This window comes from Durio zibethinus, chromosome 4 (genome assembly GCF_047325235.1).
Source record: "Durio zibethinus cultivar Kanyao isolate XHJ-2024 chromosome 4, ASM4732523v1, whole genome shotgun sequence".
Lineage (NCBI taxonomy): Eukaryota > Viridiplantae > Streptophyta > Magnoliopsida > Malvales > Malvaceae > Durio > Durio zibethinus.
This window is the reverse complement of record NC_143165.1, coordinates 35516267-35525033: the sequence shown is the minus strand read 5'-3', so window position 1 is coordinate 35525033 and position 8767 is coordinate 35516267. Positions and strand designations below refer to the sequence as shown.

The 8767-nt window shown below is 37.7% G+C and overlaps 1 protein-coding gene across 2 annotated transcripts; it reads right to left on the bottom strand.

Annotated features, from left to right (window-relative positions):
* Positions 1-731: 731 nt before the first annotated feature.
* LOC149519370 (histidine kinase CRE1-like) lies at positions 732-8457 on the bottom strand. Of its 2 annotated transcripts, none has more exons than XM_089760071.1 (12): positions 7810-8457; positions 7273-7693; positions 6688-6921; positions 6412-6581; positions 5322-5540; positions 5046-5232; positions 4893-4944; positions 4556-4785; positions 4212-4310; positions 3337-4049; positions 2462-2968; positions 732-1408 (listed from the first exon to the last, which is right to left on the bottom strand). In XM_089760071.1, the coding sequence occupies exons 2-12, from the start codon at positions 7609-7611 to the stop codon at positions 1150-1152; spliced, it is 3009 nt and encodes a 1002-aa protein (XP_089616197.1). In that variant the 5' UTR covers positions 7612-7693; positions 7810-8457; the 3' UTR covers positions 732-1149. The 2 variants fall into 2 exon arrangements, with proteins under 2 accessions (XP_089616197.1, XP_089616196.1); XM_089760070.1 differs by having other exon boundaries at positions 7273-7590; positions 7810-8205.
* Between the last annotated feature and the right edge of the window lie 310 nt (positions 8458-8767).

The window sequence follows — 8767 nt, the reverse complement described above, 5'->3', positions numbered from 1 at the left end:
AAAAAGACAAAAAGGGAAAGATAGCAAATATTGGGTGGTGAGAAAATCATCGGCATAGTATTTAAAGCTTGGTGTGAGTCAATAAGTAGTGCATATCAGAAACATAATAGTATTGGATTCGGGAATTGGGAGGCACCCAATTTAGAAAATAATGATAACCAAACCTCCATTTTCTCTCATCCTTTGCTGCTTCCTTTTGGCATCAGCCCCCTTCATCCCGCAAGGAGTAGTCAGTCGTAGACTATTGGAGAGTCATGGTACGTGACCAACTTCTTTTCTTAACGCATTTTATTTGCTTGAACTCCAAATTTCAATGGTTTGCATTTGCAGAAGATGACAATGGACAAAGTAAAGGAGCAGTAAGAGGAAGTAAACCAACAACAGCACCGTCTTGGGTTGGCCAGAATTCTCCACCAACCTCACATCACCTGCCCAATTCAGCAGTGCTACCGAGAAACTGGCCTGTACAACGTAAATGTAGGAACGTTTATAGCTGTACTCGAGTTCATTAATATTAAACCCACCCAACAAATGCTCAATAAACAATCTCCTGTGATCCGCCATTGTATTATCTACTTCGTTGCTGATGTTTACATTTGCCTGCCAAAATTTACAAAATACACACCTGTCTTTTGGTTGCTAAGGGAAAACTATATGTATTTTTTATATGTTCAACCCTTTTTATTCATATATATAGCTCTTGTTTCAATATCTGATTATAGAAAATACAGTGAACACAAGAAGAATCTGATATTTGAAAACTCAGTAACAACTGCTTACAACAAAATTTATAAAAAAAAATCAAGGCAGAAGGACCCCTTTCCAAATGGAAGTGTGCTCAAGTCTCGACAGAAATGAGATTTACACCTTTGACTCCATCCCCTTGTAAAGATCTATACAAACAGATGGGGATGGAGTTACTGTGGTAGTATACAAGTACAGAAATTCTAATCAAGTTAAATTGAAGTTGGTTAGAAATATTGCCAGAACATGCTTTCGATGCTCAATTATTCTCAGAAATCCAAGCAAACCAAGCGGTGGTTAAACCAAAATGCACCAGCAGGATGGGTAAAAATTGCTGGTAAAGTCCAACCCGCATATATGTTTCAGTTTCCATTTGTCTGCTTTCCGAGGAGGATGGAGCTGTCGCTATGAGTCTGAGATTGGTTTGGCTTTGAAGAACTTGGCTACAGCCTGATAGAGATTTTCTTCCTCAAAGGGCTTTGAAACATATCCATCCATCCCACATTTCAGGCACTCATCATAGGTGGCATGAATTACATCAGCTGTCATGGCTAATATTGGCACATGCCACGCACCCTTCCTGCAAGACCCTTCATCTATGCGTCCAATCATCTGTTCATTTTCCTGACTCTCCATCATTCGAATCCGACGGGTTGCCTCAAACCTGAAATAAAGTTAATGATATTAAATTATATTCACATCCTATCTTCTTCAATGATTATTATTCAAATTTATTTGTCTCAGATGTGAAGGAGGATTCTCACAGAAAATTCACAATCAGAACGAACCACAGGCAGCATTTGTAGAAAGAAACCACATTTAACTGATGATTATCAGGTTGTTAAGGAAACAAGAAAACCTAGCTAGAAATGCAGCTTAACAAAGTATTAAGCAATAAGAAAACTAATTTCAATCCCCACTGAACAAAAAAAAAGCCCATTTCAGTTAAAGGAGACATCCAAACACCATATGTGTATCCAAGTATAGAAGTTAGAATAGAGAATGGCGGAATAGCAGAATGTGCCCAAGTATTGGATTGGTGTATTCAGCTTTCCAAGAAGTTTCAATTGTTTTGAACTGTTCAGTTGCTATACCATTGGCTACATCAATTTGAAAGAAATTTGGGATATGATGGAGAGGATGTCAACAAGAAGCTGTCCCCTCAGACAATGTTAATACCAGGTAATCAGAAACCAGTTATTCCGTAGTTAGTTTGCGGTCAACCTTTTTTTTTTTTTTTGGTTGACTCCTCACCATATTTTTCCTACTATCTTGGTCTAAGGTTAGAGCAATATTGATCATCAGGCACCATTCAAGTCTCCCCCATCTGCTTTAAAACAAAGAGCAGTATATTTCAAATCCTAAAATCCATCTCAATAGCCATAGAATGTGCACTTACACGTCTAGACAGAAACAAAAACAAAGAAATAAGGAACAATGCATGGATAAGAACAATTAGATAAGCGAAAATGGTTTACATCTTTTAACCTGCTATCAAAATTATTATAAATAACTTACCATCCCATTAGAAAAAAAAAAATTATATCAGATAAAGACCATAGATATAAAGCAGGAATGCAGGATGACACAACAAAGTACCCATAATCTAATAATTACCTAATTTTGTATTTTAATAATGAGCAAATGTTCATATCCATGATAAACTTCTTTCATTTTGATTGTGAATTGATCAATGAGAAAGATACAGCATACGTACCCATCCATTTCTGGCATCTGAATGTCCATGAAGCAAGCATCAAAACAGTGTGGAAGCTGAAGCAATTTTAGTGCAGCTTTTCCACTTTCAGCACATTCTACAGCAGCTCCAAACTTCTTTAATGCACCAGCAGCAACTCTACGATTTACCATATTGTCATCAACTACTAATATTTTCTTTCCACACAGTAGACTCCGAGGGACTGAAGATTCATTTAGAATGTCTTTTCCAGGCAGCCTCTTTTTCCCTATACCTAGCACTTGTTGAAGACAAGCAGCCACCATGCTTAGCCTCATAGGTTTCATAATCATGGTATCTGCAAATCCTGCTGCCTTCGTGTTCTCAAGTTCAGCATTTGTAATATTTGTCGCAATAAGAATCATCTTAGGCAACTTAAAAACATGTCCATTCTGTTTCCAGTCAAACATTCGTAAGCTCAAACCACCATCCTCACCAGAAAGCCAGGAATCCTTCTCGACAAGAATTATATCTGGCTGGATTTTACTTCTGCAGTATTCAATGAAGGAACTCTACAAAGTTAAATATTATAAGATGGATAGAAGGTAGCATGCGTTTTTTTATCCCAATGAAGTAATTATATCTGCATTAGTTGGCCTTATTATACCAGTTTGATGGATGGTTTAGATTTCTAAAACCATCTCCTACTTTTTTAACATTTATAAGAAGCAAAAACAAGTACTTAGCACCAGAGAAGTGTCATATTGGAGATCAAGGAGAGCATTCTCCTTGCTAAGATTTTCTTTGACTTCCAAAGGATAAAGGGCAACTTTATTATTTCCCTAACATATGAGCATTCGAAAGGGTTCGCCTCAAGAAACTATTAGGAATGTTCAAGAAATTGGAATTCAACATACCCACATGAAGAACCATTTTGTCCACATGCAGAAGCTGCTATCTTGACACTACTTGCAACTTCAACCCGTATGCCAAGCCTCTTCAAGTGGTATCTAGTTGAAGCAGCTCTGACTGGTTTTCCATCAACTACAACAGCTTTGAGTCCTCTAAAGCCAGAAGAAAAATCTTCAGCGTTGGATTTTTTCATATCACTACATGAAGCTTCTTTACTCCTCCCAAAAACAGCGTTGAATGAGAATGTGCTTCCAACTTGTGGACGGCTGACGAAGCTTATGTGACCACCCATTAACTCAACCAAACACTTAGTAATGCTCAAGCCTATACCAGTCCCACCATAATTTCTAGAAGTCGAACTATCTGCCTGCATAAATGGCATGAAAACCCTGTCTTGGGCAATCAAAGGGATCCCTAAGCCGGTATCCTCCACAGATACCAGCAACGTGACACTCGCAGAAGCTTCATTAGCAACCGTCATATTTATTGAAGCATCATATAGCAATTCTTCATTCTCAACTAAATGCCTGAATGAATCCCAACTGTTCTGCTCATCAGCTGCTTCATAGCCACTTAAGGTTTTAAACTGCTGTGAGCCTGATATCATCACACCCTCATCTGACCCTCCATTCAAACAAATTTCAGCTTTCGCATCAACCATGGGCTTTGTGTTTTCGGCTAGATGGACTTTAACAAATATGTGTCCCCGTTCTGTGAACTGTCCAACATGCAATTTAAATCACTACCAACAAATCCAAAAAGAAAACTTATGAGGACAATAATCAGTCAGCTCAGCTTTTCAGCTCAGCTAGGCTTGATTACACCCCTAATTCTACCTAAGTGAGTGCCAAAAAGAGTGAAGGTTAGGCAACCCACTTACTTTAACAGAGTTCCCAACAAGATTAGTAATTATCTGTCTGAATCTTCCTGGATCCCCCACAACTCTTTCAGGAACTTTATCAGAAACAAAGACTGCCAGCTTCACTTCCCAAAGAATTACACCATATTTCAATCATTGTAACGCATCAGGAACCCCACCATTTATTGATGTCAACAACCCACCCAAACAGAGAAAGGAAAAGGGAAAAACAAAGGCACCAAGTTAGTGCAAGCATTATTGATCATAGGCGTCCCCATAAGCCTATAACCTATAGGAACTATCGAACGTAGAGAAACATAATGAAAAATGAAGCAGTAGGTTTTATTAGTCTTATCTGGGCTTACCTCAAGACCTTTGCTTCTAGACTTTTCAGAAAATAAGGAGAGCACATCATCTAGGATAGATCGAAGGTCAAAGGGGACAGATTCGAGCTCTAACTTTCCTGCTTCAATTTTTGCCCGGTCAAGCACCTCATTTATCAATGTTATCAGTGCCTTTCCACAATCTTGAGCAGTCTGAGCATAATCCCTTTGTGTTGAACTTAAATCTGTATCCAAAAGCAAAGCAAGCATCCCTGCAACCATTCAAAAAGTCATCAGAATATTACCGGATTAAAATCTCTTAAATGTCTTCACAGGTATATTTTACAGAGAAAAACTTAAGAAGAGATCTGGAACATACCAAGGATGCCATTCATGGGAGTCCTAATTTCATGAGAAACTGTTGCCAGAAACTGGTATCAAGAACACAAGCAATACTCTCAAATCATAATTAGTTTTAGCTTGGAAATGGGTGGTGAACCACATGTCAATAGATATATCTTCAAAATCATACCTGCGATTTGGCAACATCAGCAGCTTCGGCTCGAACCTTCAGTTCTTGCATTTCATGGAAATCATCTTCAACTTTAACAATGTGTATTGCCGCACCATATAAGATATAGCCAACTAATAAGCAGATCACAAAGAATAAGAATGCAGTGGTCAGCGCGGTCCATGATGTAGGTGCCTTCTGATGATATCTGCTCAAAATACCAAATGGTAAGTGCTTGCAAAAACAACTGCAGTAATTCCATCAACCTTGTGAATAAGTAGTTAGTGATACACTTACCTACATATCATTTGATGCTTCCTAAATGGATCTCCAAAATCAAGCTTGCTTTCATGCAACAGAGCCAAGTCACCATCTTGATTTTGGTGACCATACATGATCAGGGGATCTGAAGAATTAGTAACATCGTACACATTCACTAGAATCGCCTGATTTCCAGCAAGTTGCCCAAGTAGATTCTCCACAAGAGACTCCACATCAAAGGCTCCACCAAGGTATCTGTCTTCATTTAGAAGTTTGTTTATACATAACAAAATCAACGATGCACAAATTAAGAAATGCCACTACCTGAAGTAATTTGCCCCAGTTTTTTACTTTTTTTTTGGAAGAGAAACAATGTGCCAGTTTTTTCAAGCCATCATAATAACTGCAAGACTAGTCAGCCAGGAAAAAAGTGGTATTTAAAAAAAATCATTATCATGATGTTAAACTCATATTCATGGAGAAAATAAAAAGGTCAAATGCCAGCTACAACTGATGTAAGGGTGGTAAAGGTGCTTATGTAGGCACCAACTGAAGTGCTGGCAACAGTATCAAGTCATGGAGCACCACATTGCTAGTGATGATCACAATGAAACAGCAATTGTTGTCTGTCAGTAGTGGTAGCAAAATTTTGTGATGGTCAACTTAACCATGATTGAATCTTAAAGCAACAACTATCCTAGAAACATCTTGAGGTGGTAATGGGGGTTGCTTTGGACAATTGCTATGTCAACGGTCTTGCTCTCCAGAATCCCATAGGAGAATAGGATTTTTTATTATCCACTAAAAGAACAACAGTACATTTTCTGCTTAACATATATACCTTCAAATAACTAACTTCATCAGCACAAATCACATGTAGAAAAGTCTAAACCTTTCTGTTAGAAATGCACGTTCTAAAACAACTGGAGTTGCAATAGACTGCAAACTTCCTCATCATGAACGTTCTCAAATTATCTTGTGTTGCTTTCCAATTTGACCAATAAATTTCAAAACATTGTCAAATATATTCACTAACTCTAGCAGGCAAAAGCTTATTAACAAGACCAAGCACAAATACGTTTCAAACAAAAACTTGCCATTCCAAAAGACAGGCTGTGGGACTTACCCTGCAGTTGCTTCAATGCGCTCTTCCACAGTAGGCTTTAGCGGAAGCTTGGATTTGTAAACAGGGAATGTCAACACGACACCAAGATGATGAGAACCCAGGAGCCTAAAGGGGCTAGTTAGGACAGCTTTCCCAGTAGCCCTACCCCTTAAGATGTTTTCTCGGTCCTCCTGCAAATTGCAACATGGATATTCCCAGTCCAGTCTAACACTGAATTTAAATTATCTGAATAAACGTAAAGCTTAAAAATCATATTGCAGATAGTAAAAGGCACACCTCCCCTGACATCATGTCAAGTGATTCAATGTAAGAAACAGTTTCTTGAGAGAATATCACAGGAGCATATTCATCTCGAATAGGAGAAGGTTCCCTCTGAATTGTCTTTATTGTCCAGCCATGCTGCCTCTCAAATTTCTCCCTCTCGGAATGTACCACTCTTTCTGCATAGGCCACCCCACTAAGCAGCGGCCTCTCAAAAGCAGTTCTGGCAGTGTACTCCGCAAAGGTCTCCTGCATTTCTTGCAAAAAACCATAGCACAAATTGCACAACCAGAAAAGGTAATAATCTAAGATGCCGTGTTTAACTTTGCAAAACTCAGACAGAAGATGAATAAAAAAAAACATTTCAGTACCATCTCTGATTTCCAAGAAAATATAAGATCAATCAGACTAAGTTTTACAAAAGCTATTTTTAAAGCAAAATACGACAAGTGTGAAACTAAAAATTAAACGGAAACCAAAGGTGTAAAACTTCAAATTTCCAAATTACTCTCAACTCTCCACAAAAACCACACAGAACTGCACCAATTCCACCGACAAGAAGGATAACAAGACCAAATTTCAGGAACAAGAAGCACAAACCTGATCAATAGCAGATGGATTCTTATAGTAATGAAAAGTGGAGACAAGAATGGCCAGGGCATGAACATGGTTAACACTAACACTGAATTGATCTTGCAACATCCTTGCCCTCTGATCACACATGCTACTTAGTACTTCCTTCCTCCTTACTTTGTTGTCAGCATCCATTTTTTTGTAGATCCAAGTGCTCAGAAAAGCCATCACCATTACCCAAAGCAACAGAAATTTCGGTAACCAAGCCCTATTGGCCTGAATAAATGTGTACCCTCTTTTGGTCCCCATTTGTTCATTCACTTTGACAGCCACTGAGTGGTGGCTCTGTTGCAAGTTAAGACCCATCAGCAAAAGCACAAGACTATCTCAACTTGTTTCTCTATATCTTCATGATTTTCTTCTTTTTTATTTGATACCCACCTCATATCTGAGCTAGAAAAAGCCCCCAAGAAAACATGCATACGCTAAAAATAAGGCAATTTTCTTTAAAAGTACTGCAATTTCAACAAATAACCTTTTTTTGAAACAGAAAGAAAAGGGTACCTGCCATGCTAAAACTCCCAAGTTTATTATCATCACACCATTGTTTTGCGTCATTGAATAACCAAAAAGTTCGAAAAACAAATACAAGCTTGAACAATGAAATAGCCCAAAGGATTAGTTTTCACAATACGAGAGAATGGGAAGAGAGACCCAGAACTCAAAAAAGAGAAAACTTTTCAATTATCAGAGACAGGCATGGCTCTCAAAAGATGTAAAAGAGCTCAAATTCCAAAAATATCTCAGTATCTTTCTCTACAAGAAAAAAAAAAGGGGGGGGGGGGGGGGGGGGGTTCTTTTCTTTTTCTCTTGCCTTATTATAAAATGGGATTTCACAGAGAAACAACACTAATCATGTCCTCTTCCAAGCGTGAAACTGCTGTTTTAGTTCAAGACAACAAACACAAAGAAGAGCACGTTCACTGTTTTTCTTCTATATTAAAATCAAATCTTTCAAAAAGAAATCAAATTCTGCAGATTGACCAACAAACACTCACAGCAAAGCACAACAAGGCAATGACCAAAAAAACCAAAAAAGATGAAGAAAGTGAAAGATCTTTGGAGAAGAAATGGGGTCATTTGAAAGGAAATAATGTTTACCTATACATTGAATAATAGTGAAAAGAATAATACAGTACTAATATTTTCATTGGTCCTCCTTTGATCAGTGTTTCCCATTTTTTATATTCTGTATTTTAAAATTTTATTAATTCATTTTTGTTGTATTAAATGTAATAGTTTAATGTACTTTTTTGATGTTTCCAACTTTCTTCTTTCCCATTTAAAGTAAAACTGAATCGCATTTGTAGGATTTTTTCAGATACGCTGTTGTCTCCATCGAGACAATCCCCTCATAAACTAACACTTTCTCTCTCTTCAATTTTCTCTGTTGTACTTTGAGTCTCCTCACTTTTTTTTTTTTAATATTAAATATGGTGGAGTGATATGATAAAATATATAA